General features: G+C 40.5%; 2 protein-coding genes across 2 annotated transcripts; one reads left to right on the forward strand and one right to left on the reverse strand.

The window, feature by feature from the left end:
* Positions 1 to 1,555: 1,555 nt before the first annotated feature.
* Positions 1,556 to 11,458, forward strand: rab23 (RAB23, member RAS oncogene family). Its single transcript, XM_053620556.1, has 7 exons — positions 1,556 to 1,857; positions 5,483 to 5,710; positions 6,846 to 6,931; positions 7,211 to 7,367; positions 7,461 to 7,543; positions 9,802 to 9,891; positions 10,875 to 11,458. The coding sequence occupies exons 2-7, from the start codon at positions 5,556 to 5,558 to the stop codon at positions 11,012 to 11,014; spliced, it is 711 nt and encodes a 236-aa protein (XP_053476531.1). The 5' UTR covers positions 1,556 to 1,857; positions 5,483 to 5,555; the 3' UTR covers positions 11,015 to 11,458.
* Positions 11,459 to 13,380: 1,922 nt separating this feature from the next.
* bag2 (BCL2 associated athanogene 2) lies at positions 13,381 to 18,577 on the reverse strand. The gene is made up of 3 exons (XM_053620557.1): positions 18,311 to 18,577; positions 16,294 to 16,403; positions 13,381 to 16,181 (listed from the first exon to the last, which is right to left on the reverse strand). The coding sequence occupies exons 1-3, from the start codon at positions 18,433 to 18,435 to the stop codon at positions 15,787 to 15,789; spliced, it is 630 nt and encodes a 209-aa protein (XP_053476532.1). The 5' UTR covers positions 18,436 to 18,577; the 3' UTR covers positions 13,381 to 15,786.
* Positions 18,578 to 19,381: the final 804 nt, after the last annotated feature.

The raw sequence follows: 19,381 nt of genomic DNA on the forward strand, positions 1-19,381 counted from the left end.
ATAGAAAGGTCCCTGGTCCTCTCTTTTCAGCTCATCTTATGCTTATGTCTGAGGACTGGGATGGCCATATCAAACACTTGGTTGATTGGTCACTGAACCATTTTTATGTGAACTTGGATATATTTTATATCATTGTTCTGGTAGAAGATCCAACTATGACCTAGTTGTCATGCTTGGGTGGAGGTAACCAGATTTTTATTTAAAATCTTCAGAGTTCATGAGGCCATGTATCCTAACAAGCTTCTCAGGGGATTAGGGATGAGGTTCTTTCCTGTATAAACATCTGTCGTTTTACTGCAAACAGTGAGTTTTTTGTTGCTTAAAAGCTCTATTTTTGTCTCATCTGACCACAAACCCAGTTTCAGACATCGTTTCAAAAGCATCTAGTGAACTCCAGACACATACATCATTTGTGCTTAGAAAGAAAAGACTTTCTAAAGAGGTTGTTGGTATGGAGGTGGTGTCTAGTTGTGGATTTGGAAACTTTATTGACCACAAAATGCCGCCTTCTTGGAGAATCTTGAAGATCTTATTTGCCTTCTCACTGCGTGTGATCGCAAAATACGCTGGTGTTCTCTTCCAGGTAGGTTGTAGAATATTTTTTCAAAAATATTTTTTTTTACCCGTCTTTACCGAAGGTGCCAGTAATTATGGAGCTTAATACATTATGCCTTACAGCCTTTATGGAAGCATCTCCACTCGTTACATTTCTCAATTCATTTATTTTGACATAATCGTACATGAAATTTCTGCATTTTATTTTATTCTCAGTTTACCTTGTTAGTGCTGATTCCTGTTATGTGAATTATATAACTGCACTGAGATCTGAACGGTAACTGATTGTTATTAGGATATTCATTGATTAGACTATTAGCTATTTTTAATTATATTTAGTTATTTACAAATTATATTTGATCCTGGAGTGCGTCTTGTCCTGTTCATTTTAAAGTTGTCTCTGCTCACAACACACCTGATTTGCCAATTAACAGTCCTTCTTGAGTTGATGCAGTTGTGTAAGAGCAGGGAAAATACTACAAATTACTAGGACAGGAGTTTCTCCAGGACCATGGTTGGACTCCTGTGCCATAGACGACGTTTACATGCACGTCAAATTCCGTTTAAGGTCTATATTCAGGTTGCAACCATATTCCGAATAGGATATTTATATGCGTCTAGGCATCGGAATATTCCTGTATACGTGGTTGTGTCCATCTAGCCCGAGTTGCCATTCCTAAATACCTAGCCTACAGCTAAGCATCTGTTAGCACTCACAATTCCATGCGGACTGAGCATGTGCATATATCTCCTTTCATTGGATTTTCTGAATAAAGTGTTTACATGCAAAACGTTTCTGATTAAACCGGCATCTTCTGGGATGGGATTCAGAATATTGCCTTAATCTGAATCGGGCAATCAGATTGCAGCGTTTACATTTCTCAGTACTAATTAAAATATTGCAGAATTCTGATTAATATCGGGCGTGCATGTAAACTGTAAACAAGTCAATCTGGTCCTTTCCAATATGGCGGATGTCTCGACGTATCAGAGGAGACATGAACGGCAGCCAGTGCTTGTGCGTGGACTATTAGCCAATGCAGAGGAAGGAGGCGGGGCTTTTCTAAGAACACTGGTGGGAAAGAAAGCACATCGGGTTATAGACAAGCGCATCTAGAATATTTACACTATATGTAGATGGTTAGCAGGAGCAGTCGCATAACAGCATATCGAACGATTTAAACTGCGGAGATTTGCGACGTTTTGCGACACCGGAGCTCCGGCGGGTCCATGAACGCGGTTTGCGCTTCGGTCCAAACTCAAGAATGTAGCGGGAAGAGAAACCGTTAACGTTGAGAGCAGGTAAGGCGAGATGTGTAATTCCCGGTTAATTAGTTTTATACGCGTTAAATAACTCTGGCAATGAATTGAACGCAGAGCCCGGTGTGGGGAAAGCCGTTAGCTCGGCTGCTAGTCATTGTAGGTATGTGAGCTAGCTAAGGTTAACTACAGACTGTCGGTTATTAATCAGTGTATTTATCCTCTGTGTTTAACACTCTCACACCGCCTGCTTCCTCACACAAGACCTGGTCCTCTCTCCTAAACAATTCAACACGTCTCCCCTTAAATATGTTTATATTTCGCTTAAATGTGAATACACACACACTACAGGACAGAGTTTCCACTGCTTTCATTTAGATGAGTACACACACATATACACATATACACACATACACTTCCTTGGTTACACGTTGCTTGGTGGCATGTCAGGAGTAGAGCCATACACACACACACACACACCCCTCATCACCACCTGTTCACACACACATGACCATTAGTGTTCAAAGTCAAGTCTTTCTGTCAGGGGAAAGTAGCTAATGCACGCTCAAAAAGACACCCGATGACGTCACAGACACATTTACATATTGGTTGTATGGTTATAATAATAACTTTATCATGATCATGACACTTGGGAGAGAATAGAGTTTCATCATGATGGAAACTGAGTAAGGCGCAGCGTATTAAACAACAGAGTGTGTGGATATGTGGAGAATCCTACAGCGGTGTGATGCAGAGTGGATTAGTTTGATATGAACCCCCGGTCTGGAGCGTGGTGGTGTACGTATAGCTGAGCGATGTGATGAAGGTTGCAGTGTTGTACATTATAACGGTTTATCGTTAGAGTTAATTGTATAGAACGTCCGAGAGACTCGTTAGTTAGTTATACTAGTGATAAACAGTGATTCTCTACCCAGAATCTTGGTTTCTGTCTCTCGCACTCTGTCTCACTGTTTTTAAAAAAAACACTTTACTGAGAAACCAGAGAGCGTAAACTTTCCCCTGTTCTGAAGACTTTCCTGAGCTGAGAAACTTCGCAAAGCACAGTGACCAGTCAAAACGCGGAGAAAACTCCTGAGACCTCTCATAATAAAATGCTAAATAAATATCTCCTAACAAAAAAACTTCACCACACCAACATTCCAGTTTTTCTTTGATTAATCAGAGGGTACAAAGGTGATCAGTGGTTGGTCAGAGGGAACAACAGAGATCAGTGGTTGGTCAGAGGGAACAACGGAGATCGGCGGTTGGTCAGAGGGATCAATGCAATGCAAATGCAAAGCAGTCAGTTTATAACACTTTCATGCTAATAGTGGCATCAACAACTTGTCATCTTGGCCAATATTCTCCAGAAAGATTTTGGCTTGTTGAATGTGCAGGTGTGGTAGACATCGCATCCTGTTTTCCAGGAATTTCTTGTCACGTGCGAATGCTGAGTCTGAAGGTGACTTATCTGAAGCTGAGCAGCTGTCGGCCCCACCTTCCAGCTGTTTGCAATGACATCCTAACATCTTTGAACCTCCAGTGAATGTCATCTGACCTTAGAAGTTCAGAATGCGCTTGTGAATATTCATTTCTGAGCATTTTCCCTGCACTAAAATGAAGAATGCTGGAAGTCCAGCTACTGTGACAAAAGACACTATTCTTATAATGGTGTTAGTCAGGTACAGTTAACTTGCATCATGCTACCTTCATCTGCTAATCCTCATGTGAACATTTTGGAAACTTAAAGGATGTGCCTTGGAGAGACTCCGAGAGAGCTTGGCTATGACTCGAGAGATCTGGCGATTTCGCCGTATCCCAGATGATTACTGATGATTTAGTGTCCTTGAGCAAAGCGCTGTACTCTGGGCTGCAGCATCCGGAGTGTCCATGTGCACTCTCAGAAAAACAGGGCTTTAGCTTTCTAAAAGAAGTGTTCTACTCTGAACTGTTTCAGATTGAACCTTTTAATGGTTCCCCGAGAGGGACAACCGAATAACACCCGTGTTCATGGAGTCCTTGTTATGACACAGAAATGGAGCATGATGACACATCGACTGTAGTTAAGTTTGTTCTTAAATATGTTTAACTTTTCTCTCTGTACTTTATTCCATCACTGCATGGACGCTTGTCTTCTTTACAACTAAACAGTGTGAGTTCCCTCTCGCGTTGCTGGCTAGTGAAGTGCTCCTGTGGGTATCGTTGCTGCGTCAGACCGTCCTGCTGTATTTAGTTACCTTTCTAAGAGACAAGAGTCAAGAGGCCTCTGTAATGTAACTGAATATGCAAGCAGTGTGGTCTCTCCAGTGTCCTAATGTCTCTCCTGTGGTTTGTTTTATTCCTTTCTTGTTTGTCAGGGCAGTGTGCACAACTCTTCTTTTTAGAATTGATCATTAGGCTAATTGTAGTGCAATTTCATCACATAAATTGGAGGGTTAATGTGCTGTGTAATGTTTTGTTTGGAGCCCCCCCCCCCCCCCCCACTATTTGTAAAATAAGTGAGAACATAATAGACTTTTAGATGTTTAATTTGTAGTTGCCTGGTGGACAAGTGTGTTTCACAACAAGGGAAAGAAAATAAAAATACATAAAAAAAAAAAAACATTAGGTGAAAATGATCAGGAAGTCTTTGTACAAAGGTCTCTGCACGTCTTTGCTAAGGAAACAAAATGCTCAAATTCCTTAATTGTTGTTCTTTCTGTGGTTTCGGGGCATACGTCTGGAATGAGGCAATGCTGCCGGAGGACATCTGTAGAAATTCGCCACTTTTCCACAGCACGGTACGGCTCAACACGACTCGCTCGGCTCACTTTACTTTTCCAATGAGGTTTAGTGCAGCCTCGATGCGGGCGCCATCTTCCACTCGCTTTCACGCAGGAATAATGTATTATCGAAGCCCCGTACAGAAAAGCCTTTCCTGTTCACTGAACATGTTCCCTATTAAGGAAGTAAAATAACGCTGTTCCAGATCCTACGTAGCGATCGATACGACTAAGGAGTGACTTCGATAAACGCCTGTTTGGAAATCGGTAACAAGCGGGATGTGAAAATGTAAGACCGAAACCTTTGTTGTAATTTTATCTGTAATGAGATAAATAATACATAACTTTCGATTATTGGAATATTGCCATACACAAAGTTTGTATTAAATGACATGCGTTTATTCAGGCACAATACAGAACCACTCGTTAAGGAGAATTCTCTACTCCCTCAGCGCCTGGCTCACATTTAGTATCGGCTCGGAACTTTGACCGTACAAGGTACCAGGTACTATCGACAGTGGAAAACCCCCAAAAAGTGAGCCGAGTCAAGCAGTGGAAATGTACCAGTCGTGTATAAATAACATGCATCTACTTGCCTAAAACCTCCAGAAGCACTTCTTGTATATACCATGCGCACATTTTCTCCTCGTGCCCAGAATCAAAACTGTGTGAAGTGTATCGTGGGCTCTGGGGAAATTACGCCATGTGGACCACACCCTTGAGCAGACAGCTCGGTCCTGCAGTAGGAAACAAACGGGCAGAACGGTTGACCCTAGATATTCAAGCTCTCGTGACATCAGCATGTAATTTTTCCATGTCGGTCGTGTTTTTCTCCTGCCATAAAGTATAGCCTGTGAATATCCGAGGACGCTGCTGAAAAGCTTTCTTAAATCTGTTCCAAACAGGGAAGACTTCACGTGAGACGATTATAAGCCAAGCGAGCGCGAGCCCGCGAGTTTTCCAGCCGAGCTTGCAGCCATGTTGGAAGAGGATATGGAGGTGGCCATCAAGGTGGTGGTCGTGGGCAACGGCGCTGTAGGCAAATCGAGTATGATCCAGAGATACTGCAAGGGCATCTTCACCAAGGACTATAAGAAGACCATTGGTGTCGACTTCCTGGAAAGACAGATAGTGTAAGTGCATGTCTGTGCTCTGTTTGCTGAGCCATATTGCTCTGAAACTGGTTTATGGGGCTTTTTTATTTATTTAATTTTTTTTATGAGCTCTTCTTTCCACTGTCTTAGTCATCAGTGGATGTCTGGGTTTCCAGTTTTCCCTGCTATTTATTCTGAATCAGCTTTTGTACACATGGCTCTTTTTTATAAACCTGTCATGTACTCCAGAAAGGCTTAGAGTAATAGTTCCCCCCCCCCCCCCATGATTAACGGCACAGGATCAGCGCTTCTTTCTGTGATTAGTCCTTCAAGCTGCCAAAGGTTTCATATACGACGTCATGATTTCCGTGGCTTCACCTTAAATTACTCCGAGGCTGTTGTAATTAAAACTTAAAGATTCTGACTCAAACCTGCGACAATCAACAGCGAAAACTTACGACGCCATGCTGTCAGAGCCGTGCCGATTCAGAAATGAATTATTTAACATGGATTACGAGGAGGGGGGTATCCACAAAGTTTCCCAAGTGTAAGATTTAAAGAACATTTTAACAGCTAACCCAGTGTTTGTAATCGTTATAAATTATTGCTGATGTGTGCAGGGTTCCATAAAAGTGTGTAGTATGAGATTTTTCAAAATGGGGTTTTCTTTTTAAGTTTGAGTGTGAATTTATTCATCCCATATTAGTTTCAAATTAAACGTATTGTTAAGCTTGTTTAATATTGATCCTCTTATTAAGATATGCATGTAGGTTAAAAGAACGAAGCATTTCTTCTAGAAGACCCCATCAGCAAGGGGAAAAAATCCGTGGCAAACTCATGGGTTTGTCCGATCCTGATAAAGTGCCAGGGAAATCAATAAGTGACGGCTGTTGTAGGAATGGATATAACAAGCAAGCCTGTAGGACTGCAAAATGGATCAGATATATGAAAATATACAGTGTAATGCAGCTCGGTAAGTGTAAAGGGCAGCAGTTAATTCTTGCTTAGTTGTCTATAGTTCAAGTCATATCCACTAAATGCACAGTGCAGCTGTGTTTGCACAGTTACTCGCTTTTTAACCGTGTTAACCTTAGTTAGGATTTTTACGCTTTTTATGTTCCACACACGTTCTTGCTTTGCTAATCTGTGAACTTCTGGTTCACTTGTGTTTCAGAGTAAACGACGAGGATGTGCGGTTGATGTTGTGGGACACAGCAGGTCAGGAGGAGTTTGATGCAATCACTAAGGCTTATTACCGAGGTGAGGTTGGCCAGGGAGACCGTTTTAAAGTGCTCAGCAAATTTGAAAGGACTCTGCATTATTATTTTTTTCCACCTGTTCCCTGGCAGAACACTCATCCATGAATAAATAATAATGAATAATGCGTAATAATAATTATTGGTTTATTGCACATATGTTCTGCACTTTTGAATACCAACACCCCTCAAAACCTTCTTTATTAAATAAAGTTATTATCAAATAAAGTTTTCTTTCTTTTCTTTTTCTTTTTCTTTTGTTTTGTTTATGTGCGCTTTGTAGGTGCCCAGGCGTGTGTACTCGTCTTCTCCACCACGGACAGAGAGTCATTCGAGGCCATCAGCAGCTGGAGGGAGAAAGTGGAGATGGAAGTTGGAGACATTCCAACTGTTCTGGTGCAGAACAAAATTGACCTCCTGGACGACACGCTGATAAAAACGTAAGACCGGCCCTTCAGTGTAGAATTAGTAGTATACTGTAATCGTTTGTCATTCACTTTGCGTCAACGTTTAGCACTCTCTTGCCGTTGCAGCGAGGAAGCCGAGGGTCTTGCTAAGAAGCTCAAGCTGAGATTTTATCGGGCCTCTGTGAAAGAAGATCTCAACGTCAACGAAGGTGTGTAACGCTGTGACAGTAACACGACTGAATACGTTACAGGATCGGATAGAGAGTGAAACCGAGCGAATGAAATGACATCGCTGTACATCTTAGTACAGTCAATGAAATGACACATCAACAGTTAGTTACTTTAAGAATCATGAGTTTATTATACCTTCGTAATAACCATATGAAGAATTGCCAACTGATGATGCGTTTATTTTTAATAGCTAACTAATTCAAAACAGAAGTGGGGGAAAAATATATATACTGCTGTAATGCTACTGCTGAAGGAAGTCAATAATGGGCGTACCAACGCATTCTTTGGGGGGGGTCGTGTCCCCCCCAAAGTTGGAGAAATACCAATCTGTCCCCCCAATATACAGTGCAAAATATTTTCTATATGTCCCGCTTTAATGAACCCTGCCAACGGATCTGTCTTTTCATCTATTTTATTTATTTATGTCTATTCCTTTTTAATATATTTCCATTTGTTAAGGAAAATAGCTGTGCCCCCCCCCTCCACAATTGTACACTTGGTTGCGCCCATACTCAACGCAAGTTCGTAGATATATTTTAGCAGCTCAGTCTGTAAGAAATGGAGACAGCAGCCAAGCGTAGAAAACTGTAGCAGAACATACAAGCTTTTTTTCAGACAGTAAGTAACTAGATCCCTAAATAGTAGGTAACCTTAGCTTAGTATAGAAGGCATCATACCATGGCTTGGTTTGTTCTTAAGAAGGTCAATTAACTTTTGATATTTGCACATCCACGAAGTAGGTTAGGCTAACATCAGTTCCAGTTTTTGACCAATAACTTTACATTCACTTGCATACCCTCCCGCCGAGTTCGTTTTGAACCCTCACGTTTGACAGACTGTTATAAATGCGAGTGAAAGTGAGGAAAGTTGCACAGCATTTCGTGGACGAAGGATAACTAAGTGATTTTACAAATATAAGGCGCAGCATAATGCTGAGATGTGCTAGCTTGGCAATGAGAGATATGGAACTCTGAGTTGTGGCCATATTGTAGTTATCCATTCAGAACTAGTTAGGGCAGTTTGTCTTTAGAATTACGAAAAGAAAACTGCAGTACCCTTTACATAGCTAACGTTTCAGGTTACCACTATATAATGTTGTACACTTATTACATAGCAAGCTAAACAGCATGATGACATTAACATAATAAATGACACCAGTTACACAAACAGAATATTCAGTTTATCAAATTAAAATGATCATCTAAGTCAGTCATTGCTCTTCTGGGAAAATAATGGTACCTGGTCACAATGCAGGCAGCACAGCATTGCCTGGAAGCATCCGTGGGGAAATTGTATTTACAACATATATAGTGTTGAATTTAGATTCATAGGTAGCCATCCCTTCTGAGTTTGTTTAAAAGTCGTGAGTGCGTGTTTAAACGTTAGCGTGTGTGGTTTGCCTGCACACATCTTAGCTCGCCTCTACTTGGTGTAGTAGGTTTCATGGTAGGTTATAGAGCAGAGAATACATCTGCCCACAGGACATCCACAGCACCCGACAATTTCCCCATGCTGTGGGAGCTTCTGTCGCTCAGAAATCACGTGAATTCAAACAGTAACTGTAATCCTAAAACTATGTTCTAAATATGCGAATTTTCAGTATCAAACTTTGGATGTTTGATATGTTTTGTCCATACCATGGTTACGCCCTTGAAGTCAAGCCTAGTTACATAACGTTTATCTGTCCAGGTTAATAACATTATACATAAAGGTTAACAGTGTTGCTAAATTTCATATTCACCTGTGTTTCAGGACACGGTATAAAACAACATGTTTTGGATAATCCGTTATTCAAATGTGTCAAATTTGCTTTATTATACACAGCCCTAATAAAACAAATGGGAAAAAAGTGCATATAGATTAAATAGCAGCAAGTATTTTAGTAAGCAATAGCAGTAAGGCTATATATACACAGTGTTGCCGCAGTGAAACTAAAGTCAGTCCCTCCAGGATTTCACAATTTTGTGATCGCAAAAATTAACACAATATACAGAGGAACATATATTCTAAAAAAATTAATTCTGCCAAGTCCTGTATGTGCTATATAATCCATGTAGTCTTAAGAAAAGTGACAAAGGGATATTAGTGAAAATGATGAGCATCATCCAGCTCTACTGCAAACTTCACAGAACACTGTTTGGTTGATCTATCCTGAGAGTTAAATGTGATCCTACTCTCACTAGCGTATTACTGTGCTCTTTCTCTACTGTAATTGTACTGTTATTCTGTCGTGTAGTTTTTAAATATCTAGCAGAAAAATACCTGCAACGACTGAAGCAACAGACAGCCGAAGATCCTGTCGTTCACACATCAAGCAATAAAATTGGTAAGAAATAAGTGATGTTCATTTATTTATCCATCATCTGTGTTTTCATGGTATAAATTCAACCGTTTAATGACATTAAGGTTTACATTAATGTGCCCGTTCTAATACATTGTCGTTTCTATAGTAACAGCTCATACACGGGGACTTGTATGGCATCACAAAATGTCAATTTAATTTAAAAAAACAAAAACATATTAGCTATGTTTCCATCGACGTATTTTTATGTAAATGGTAAAAAACAAAAAAACGCTGGATGGAAACACCTGATGCGAATAAAATCTCCAAAATGCACTTAAAAAATGTATGCGCTCAATTAAAGAGGATTGATTATTTATCTGTTTATTTTGATAAGAAGACATGAGCATGAACTGCAGTGGAAACACATTTACCGAATAAATTCCTTGATGCGCATCAAAAAGTCATGTGACTTTGCCTCAACAAATCATACAATTGGATAGTTGGCTCAAAAAGTATCAATATTTTGCTACAGTTTCCCCGGAAGTGACGTGTTCTTTCGAACATGTGGGAAGGAAACGGTGTTTCATTCACAAATGTTTTAAGCAATATTCCATTTTTTTCACCCAAGTTAAATTCGCACCTTGGATGGAAACATACTTATTGTCACGTAACATATAGCTATGGTGAAGCTTTCTGTTTTATGGAAGGGAAAGTAATCAGAAGGCTTTCTGCTTTGCAGAAATAGTATTTGTTGGAAACTTGCTGTGGTATACGAGGAATAAACCGCTTCAGGCCATGACGTTATAGATAAATAATCTATTCCATCTTATTTTTTTTTCCTACTTGTCTTTAGCTTTCACGAGACGTTAGACTACTACATTTTAACTTCTTGTTGAAAAGTATGCAACGCATATATCCACGTTGTTTGTGGACATCTGACATGACATTTTGTTGAAAGAACATTATCACCACCTTGGGATCTTGAGAAATCAGTCAATACTAATCTGTTTGCTTCACCTTTTTAGGCGTATTCAACACTAGCAGCGGCAACCAGCCGAACCAGAACTGCAGCGATCTCAACGGCCGTGAGGTCATCAACCTGCGACCGAACAAGCAGAGAACTAAGAAGAATAAAATCCCATTCGGTAGCTGCAGACTTCTCTAGAACGTCTCCTCGTATATGCGTTATGCCTTGTTTGCCTTGTAGGTCCGGGGTGACATGCATCAACGTCGACACTAACCAGAGTCCATGAAAGGCTACGTCTCTGTGTAAACGCTGTCGGTGCGGAGGTGGCGTTTAAACTGAGGTCAGCTTTTCCACACACCGTGGTTTCGTTACATGTCTCTGATTCCTGCGGATGAGTCTCATGTCACGTGATCGTAGAAGTAAGGCCGGATGTATTTGTAACGGTGGAATTTGTGGGAATACGTGTTCCCTGTTGGTTGTAAAGCAGCAATGGTTTGTGACACTCCTTTTTAACACGTACGTTTTGATCAGGGCTTTGGGATGATGATTAAGCAGCTTGTCTTGCTTTATCACAGCCAACTATCAAAGTAGATTTACGATTTTTATTATTATAAATTTTTTTTTTTTTTTTTTTTTTACAATCGACAAGAGGAAGTTACCTTTTTTCAGAATAAAACCCCTTTTTTGAAATTGTTATAAGTATCTTGACTCGGACCCCTTGATTTTGGATTACGAGCGTATTTTTCAAACCGATGTTAAACGGAAATAGATCTAGAAAGTAAGATTGTGTGTGACTTTATACGGTGTAGCGCAGGGTAACTAACACACACTAACATGATTCCTTATAACGCACATAATTTTTACTCAAACCATTTGTGCACTGGACTGTTTTGTTGGTTTTTTTTCTCCCTCTCTTCTGTGCAATGTGTGTGTGTGGAGGTGTATGATTTGGTAACACATCTTTCCATAAAAAAATAATTAAGTACTAAAAAAAAAAAAAAAAAGGTATTTTTGTAAGCGAAGACGTCGTCTCTAAACCATAGCATTAACACAGTGCCAAAAAGAAAATGTTTTTAAGCTGTATGTACTTGTAAGAAATGTAAATATCGTTAGAAAAATTTTAACTTTAGAGAACATGACCAGACTTTGAATAATATCGTAGTGTGATGAGATTAAAATATGCTCGCAGATAATCGTGCAGCTCATCATGACCAACACTAGAGTTCAGTAATGCTCAGCGGAAGCATAGGACCCGTCTAGACTTCAGTATCGATACGATACAATGTTCAGTTCTGCTGCTTGTAAACACTAATGGTACAGAATATTTCACGTGAACAGTGGAATACACTGTATGTCTCTGTTAACGCCTCATTTGAATTGTTATTGATGGTTAACTGAATGAACATTAGTATGCTGGGTAAAATTGGTGACGTGACATGTTATCTTCAGTACATTCACACTCCTGGGTTTAAAATTCCCTGCAAATCAGCTTGAGACCCCTTTAATTGTAATAGATAATAAATAAATAATCCCCCCAGTATAGACATGACTATCTATTCCTGCAATTATGTAATCAGCGAGACATGTGGCAGCAGCGTAGTGCATAAAATCATGCAGATACAGGTCAAGAGCTTCAGTTAATGTTCAAATCAAGCATTAGAATAAGGACAATGCGAGCTCGATGAATGTGATTTCAATGGCTGTTGGTGCCAGATGGGCTAGAAAAAGTTTTTCAGAAACTGTTCTCTCTGGGTTTGGGTGGGGGTTAATTGGAGGGGGAGGGTGGGCTTACATTGTGGCTTAGCGGTTAGCATGTTTGCCTCGCACTTCTGGAGTTGGAAGTTCGAATGCCACCTCTGCCCTGTGTGCGTGTTGAGTTTGTATGCTGTCCCCGTGCTTCAGGGGTGTCTTCAGGGTACTCTGGTTTCCTCCCCAAGTCTGAAGACGTGTTCTAGGCTGATTGGCATTTTGGCCAAATTGTCCATAGTGTGTGAATGTGTGTGCGATTGTTCCCTGCGATGGTTGGCACCCCGTCCAGGGTGGCCCCCACCTGGGATAGGCTCCAGGTTCCCCTGTGACCCTGTGTTGGATAAGCGGTACAGAAGATGGATGGATGGATGGATGGGTGGATGGATATTCTCTCTGGGATCTGATCAACTTGACCTCCTGGGATTTTCACGCACGACACCTCTCAGGAGTTTACGCACAATAGTGTGGAAAAACAAAGTGCATTGAGTGAGCATTAGTGCTGTGGAAGATTGGGAAAAACTCGCCTGGTCTGATGAATCTCAGTTCATTGGAATCAGAATTTGGTATCAACAGCTGGAATCCGTGGACACAACTGCCTTGTTCAGGCCGGTGGTGGCTGGATATATATTGCGCTTCTGGTTCACTGATTGGCTGATTGGATAGGTGTTGCCTTTAAAGTGGATGGTGAGAAGGTGTAATCCAACTCTTCAGATATTAGGCTCAATATTTAAGTGTACAATCCTATTTTGGCTATTCATTGAAGCCATGGAGTGTTTTTTCTCCTGAACATTCTACTCATAGGACACATTTTGTTGGTAAAATTTACATAAAATTTCTAGGAAAAAAAAATCCCTGACCCATTGGCTATACTTCACAGAACCCAATTTGAGATCCACAGCTCTAAACGATCTGCCACTTCAGACATTACACTTGGAGCAATCACTGCAAACTTCTTTGCACAATTCTGATTTTGATGTCTCAAAGGTCCTCATTAAAGACCGATTATTGGTCACTGGTGGTTGTGAACACACCTGTCCCTTCAAACGCACACATCAAATACTTGGTTTCTGTAGATTCCTTCCACTCAATATAGTCCCCATTGTTTGTCCTCCATTGCTGTTTACACGTGTCTTAATGGGCCACATGAATTCCATTACCGTTCACTTTCATGTCACATGGTCATTTATCCAATTGGGTATATCCAATCTAGGACTGCATACGAAAGTGGCTCAAGTCTGATTTGTGATAAGATCGGATTTCTGTGTCCATACAGTCCTTTCTCTGAATTGGACCTTCGTCATGTTCAACTGTTGTTCTTGTATAACTAAACTTTGGGAGACTCTTGTACACTTGTTCATTTGGTAGATGATTTTCTCCAAAGTAATGACTGAACAAATGAGACCGAATGCAATATAAACCCGGGGGTTGAGCAGTTGAGGGTTAAAGCTCTTGGTTGCAGAAGCTTCTGAGGGCTTGCTTAAAAGCACAGTGAATACTGGAAGATACTTCACTAAGATAATGCTCGTTTGTAATTAGGACTCGATTCTATTGTATAATTTCGGATTAATCCTTGATCAGTCTCTAAAGCAATGAGGAAATCACCCATTTCAGCTCAGCATACATGAAAACGTATAAAACACTCAATCCGTCTGGCTTATTTTATTTTTTTACATTTACGCACAACATGCATGCCTTACATATGATTTCATGTATGAATGTGTATCGACGGTACTTAGCCACAATGACCAGCAATATGTTTACAGTTGTGATGAGCTTTATATGACCTTGCTCTCTTTGTATTTTGTAATTCTGTGTAATCTAATCATTTACGCTCTTTTGGATATAAAGATTCAAGCCTACATTACGATGGATTCAAGGCACTTTATTCGTCAAAAAAAAAAAAGAAAGAAAAGAATATCTGGTCACTTTATCACAGAGCACAACCTTGAGCATACATGAAAATGTCGAGTATATAAAAATATTACATTTGTTACGACTGCTAATAGTGGTTCTACATCTTTCTCATTTGGTTATGATGCCTTTATATTAAATGTAAACTTTACGTTTCAAGTAAATGTTCCTGCACTGACTGGTCTATAAATATTTCACAGAAATGTTTATTTCAAAACAAAAAAAAAACCTTCACTGTAATCATTTTGTTTCCTCCCCCGAACATGTCTTATCTGGTGTCACTTTGCTCTGGTAGATGGTAGTCATTTTACAAATAAAGGATCTATTTTAACTGTCTGTCTCCATTTAACAAGATATTTTGTATATTAATATTTGAGCACGCTTGCTTGGAAACTTCTTTCCTGTACTGTAGAGATCTGTCTAAGGGATCTTCACGAGGTGGGATGAACTACATTAATACGCTGTGCATCACCAGTTATTTAAAATGAACTCCGGGAACATGGCATGGAAAAATTAAACTTTTTCTGGACAGACACTCAAATTTTACATGATCATTAAGCTGTAACTGTAATAAGTTTAGAGGTAAATGTTGTGAGATATTACGTGTTGCACTACTAACACTTTCAAGTGTTATATTTTTATAAAGGCTTCTCGAACACGCCTTCACGTTGAGCGTTTCGCTCCTTAGCTACAGTGACGAGCATTGCTCTATATGGTAATATGACAATCTTAACAGCCTTATGAAGAATTCCACTTGAGCATGATGGCAGCCATAGTCTAAATTGAACCCTCAGCGTATGCATACCATGTGCAGATCCAGATACATCCTAAACATTACAGGTACAATTTACAATAATATAACGCTATCCGTATCTGTATTCGGATTTAAACCTGAAGTGGGTGTGGCCTAAGCCAGGGATTTGGTTTGTTCTGCCCTGGAAAACACTGGAAAGTTCATAATTGGTCTCAACTACAGATCGGACTCGGATAGGTGCAGAGGACTCGTTAATTGGATTTTGTTAGTAGAACACTAATAGAATTAGCCGATAATATATAGAAGTTGGGGTACGTCTCGGAGACTTAACGTGTACGATACATTCTGTTGCCTTGAATACTACTTAAATTAATTAACAATTTTCAGCTCTTCCGTTTTAATTGAGTTAACAAAATGGCGGTATAAGACTATAAGTGTAGCACGTCACATGCACACGTGGTTAGAAATGAAAAGTTGTGCTGATCCCAGTGATTAGTGAAGGCACGTGCTACAGTTAGGCACTCCACAGAGGTGTTACTGTCCACACCCCGTGTCATCATTTGCCGTTGGCACTTTTGGACTCGTCCACCTTCTGGTTATCCATGATCTTGATGGTTTTCTCCGCATTGTCCATGTTCCGTATGAGCGTCTCGAGCCGCCGCTTGATTTTCTTCTGGTCTTCCAGTGCGCAGCTGATCACAATGCTCTGGAATTTCTGGTCAATGGGAACCAGCGGCGCCTCCGTGAGGCAGGCGGCGTGAAGGGCCTGCAGCTTCTTCCTCGCACTCTCCATGTCATCAAGCACTTTAGCAGCGATCTCGTCGATGATCGCTATGGCTGTCCTCAGCGCCTCTTCCTGTTGTGGGTTTCGGATGGTGTCCACCGAGATGGTCACTGTCAGCGTCCGGCTCATGAGTCTACCAGCAGTCAGACTGAGTTCTTCTCGCTCTCCTGGGGGTGCAGAGAATTTAGGATGTGTCTCAGTTCCGCACTTACAGTTCTATACTCTTCACAATTTTTTTTTTTTTTTTTTTTTTTTTTATAAATAAATGTGTGACCTTACCATCACAAATGGTTCGCATTTCCTGGCTGTTCTGAATGGACTGGATCATTTCGAGTAAGCACTCCCTCTCATGTTCCATAGCTGTGGCCGCTTCCCTTAGTGCCTCCACCCTGTAAACCACAACAGTTAAACCTCTGTTTATAAACCCATTTTACACAGGCTACGAAATTCCATGTACACAACATCAAACTCTAAAATAAGAATGATTTGACTAGCAATTTACAACAGATTTGTAGGCAAATGTTATAACTTGTACAGTAAATGTCTTAATGTAAAGCATTTAAATGATATCAGTGTTAAACTAATTCAACTGCCGCAAAATATCTACTTTAACAGTGCATCTATGCACACACTTCGATTTAAAGAGGCAATTTAGTTAACAAGGGTGAAAGGTACAAGGGCGAGATATGCTGTTAGCCCCAAATTGTATTTATTAAAAGATTATAGACTTTACAAATAGAGCATTTTAGAAGCAGACAACTCCACTGGACTGAAATATGCGGAACGTCACGTTATAGTCCTAAGGACATTTTTGAGCTAACTATGATTGGTCAGACTTTAATTTTTCACTATTCCTTGCTTGTCAGTGTTTCATCCAAATTCTATCAATATATATCTTCTTATCTTTTTTTCCCAGCGAAGATAAACAATACATTAAAGCCTTTAAACAAAGAAAAGGAATAAAAAGATGAACTCTGTCCTCTCAATAGTACACAACATGCATATAATCATGTTTTAATCCAGAAGATTAAACGCAACAAAGGGGCAGCATGCTTTACATTTGTGCATAATAACCGGTCCGTTTGATCATATCCGAGTGGTCTCTAATCAATGACTCGGCATTTTTTTTTAATGCATATGCATTACAAGACGTGAACTCTGACCTCTCAATCACGGCCCACGAACAAACCGTACTCGGCTTCGACAGGAGGTCGGTCCCGTTTGTGGTTCATTTTGTGGCCCACTTGATTTGGGTCTTGGGGAAAAACACAGTTCTTGACATTTTGCTCGATGAGGCTTGCTGTCCATATACGTACCTGCAGTTTTCCCGTCACCTCGCACATACAAACCAAGTGGAAAAATCATGTGGTCCTAAAATTTAGGCAGCAACATGACTACTAAAAAGACACACTGAGGCACAGTGTGTCAGTAACAGGGAAAATAGTTGGAGTATATATATGTCTTTTGTCGTTGCCAACCACTCACGAGACTCACAAGTAAGTCTACGGCATGAAGCGTGAGCTCTGTAAGAAAATCCGTCTCCTCATTGCTTTCTTTTTCCAGAAGCTTCTGGTATTTGTATTCAGTTCTGTTTTCTTCTCTCTCTCTCTCTCTCTCTCTCTCTCTCTCTCTTTAAAATAATCCAAATGATAGCATTGTGTCAAATGACCATTTTGAATGATATGAATGATAATTCAGTGTTTGGCTTGAGTCATCAAAGAATGTGAGCTTAGCTAATCATGGGTAAAATGTCCAGAAAGTGAATCGAGTCCGCTATACTATTGTGAACACCAAAACTCCTGAGGTCATTCGGAGTTCCCTTTAAGGTCCAGTTTAACAAAGTAAAAGCCAAGACCTTTGAGACTGAAAACCCCTATCAGAGGCCCTGTGATGATAAACCCAGCCTACATAACTCTATTCAGTGTAACGAGTTATGATTTTGAAACTCTTCTTCACGTACACATACAGGAGCTGGTGTTGTAGAGCAGGGAAGTCTTCGAGCTGTCTAGCTCTTCATGAGGAACTCTGGTGTAGTTGAATGCCATCAGTGCACCTCGAGTTGCGAATGGTATTTATAGCCTCGCATGAACAGCAACATTCTTTCAGCTGCTTTGACTCATGTCAGCACGTTTTCTCAAGAAATACCGAGTCTTAAACACTCAGGAATAATCCCGTCGCAGGATAAGTAGGAAACCTCGCCCTTCTTTCACCACTAAACGTCGTTGTGAGAAGGCATTCGGTGTGTATGTGGGCTTTAGGCTGTAAAACACGTGCAAAAGCCAAACCACGTACTTACCTCATTTCAATTTCATCCAGACTCTGGAGTAAGTGCATGGAGCGGTCCGCCATCGACACGGACCTGCTGAATTTACCTTTGGCGGCGTCGGTGTTCATTCTGGCGCTGATTTTAGCCTGAGCCATGATGGCAATCTGTGTGTGTGTGAATCTCTCGGTACACGGCGTGCAGCGGTTGCTTTCTTTCTCTCTCTCTCTCCTCGTATCCGCTCCAGAACTTTCTAGCGGTTTCCTTAATGGACAGCGGCCCTGAGGAACATCTCCAAACATGGGCTGGAACTTCCCAGGGGTAAACTCTCACTCCTTACACTCCTTCAGAGCGACTCGTTGTGGGGTGGGTGGGGGTAATTAAAGGTAAGGCCCACCCGGAAACGCATTAAATATGTTTCTACTGAAATATATATTTATGGGGCATTTAGCTGTTCTGGTGCTAATTTGTTGTTTGGTGGTGTATTTATCATTTCTGAGTGACATCACTGATGTCACGGGGGATGTTTACATACAGAAACATATTAGCATAACATTTCAAACCTAATGGTTATGTTTCTCTGTTAGCTTCTTTGTTTTGTTGTTTTTTTTTTAAACTCATTTTGACATTTTTGCTAGTTTTAGGTAGATGAAGCAAGGGTTAAATCCCACAGCCCCCAATATCTGTGTGTAGTCAAACCACAATGCTGTACCACAGGAAACCGCCCACCGAAGTGAAAACAGACCAGGTCAGTGAGAAGTTTTTAAAAGATCAACTCAGAAATTCATAAAATAGATCTTAAACATGATCTTCAGTGAGATCTATTATAAAGATGAATGTGTGTGTGTGTATACACGGTGTCCTCTACTAATATTGGCACCCTTGGTAAATATGAGCAAAGGAGGCTGTGAAAAATTGTCTGTTGTCCTACCTATGGGTAGGACCAAGGAATATAGCTGTGATGTGCGGCAAAAGGTTGTCAAGCTTCACAAAATGGGAAGAAAATAGAACAAGCATTGAAAATGCCATTTCCACCATCAAGGCTATAATTAAGAAGTGAGAAATGTTAGGAATCAACCTGGAATTGGACGTGTGTCTGTATTG

This window comes from Ictalurus furcatus, chromosome 3 (assembly GCF_023375685.1).
Source record: "Ictalurus furcatus strain D&B chromosome 3, Billie_1.0, whole genome shotgun sequence".
In the NCBI taxonomy this organism is placed as follows: Eukaryota; Metazoa; Chordata; class Actinopteri; order Siluriformes; family Ictaluridae; genus Ictalurus; species Ictalurus furcatus.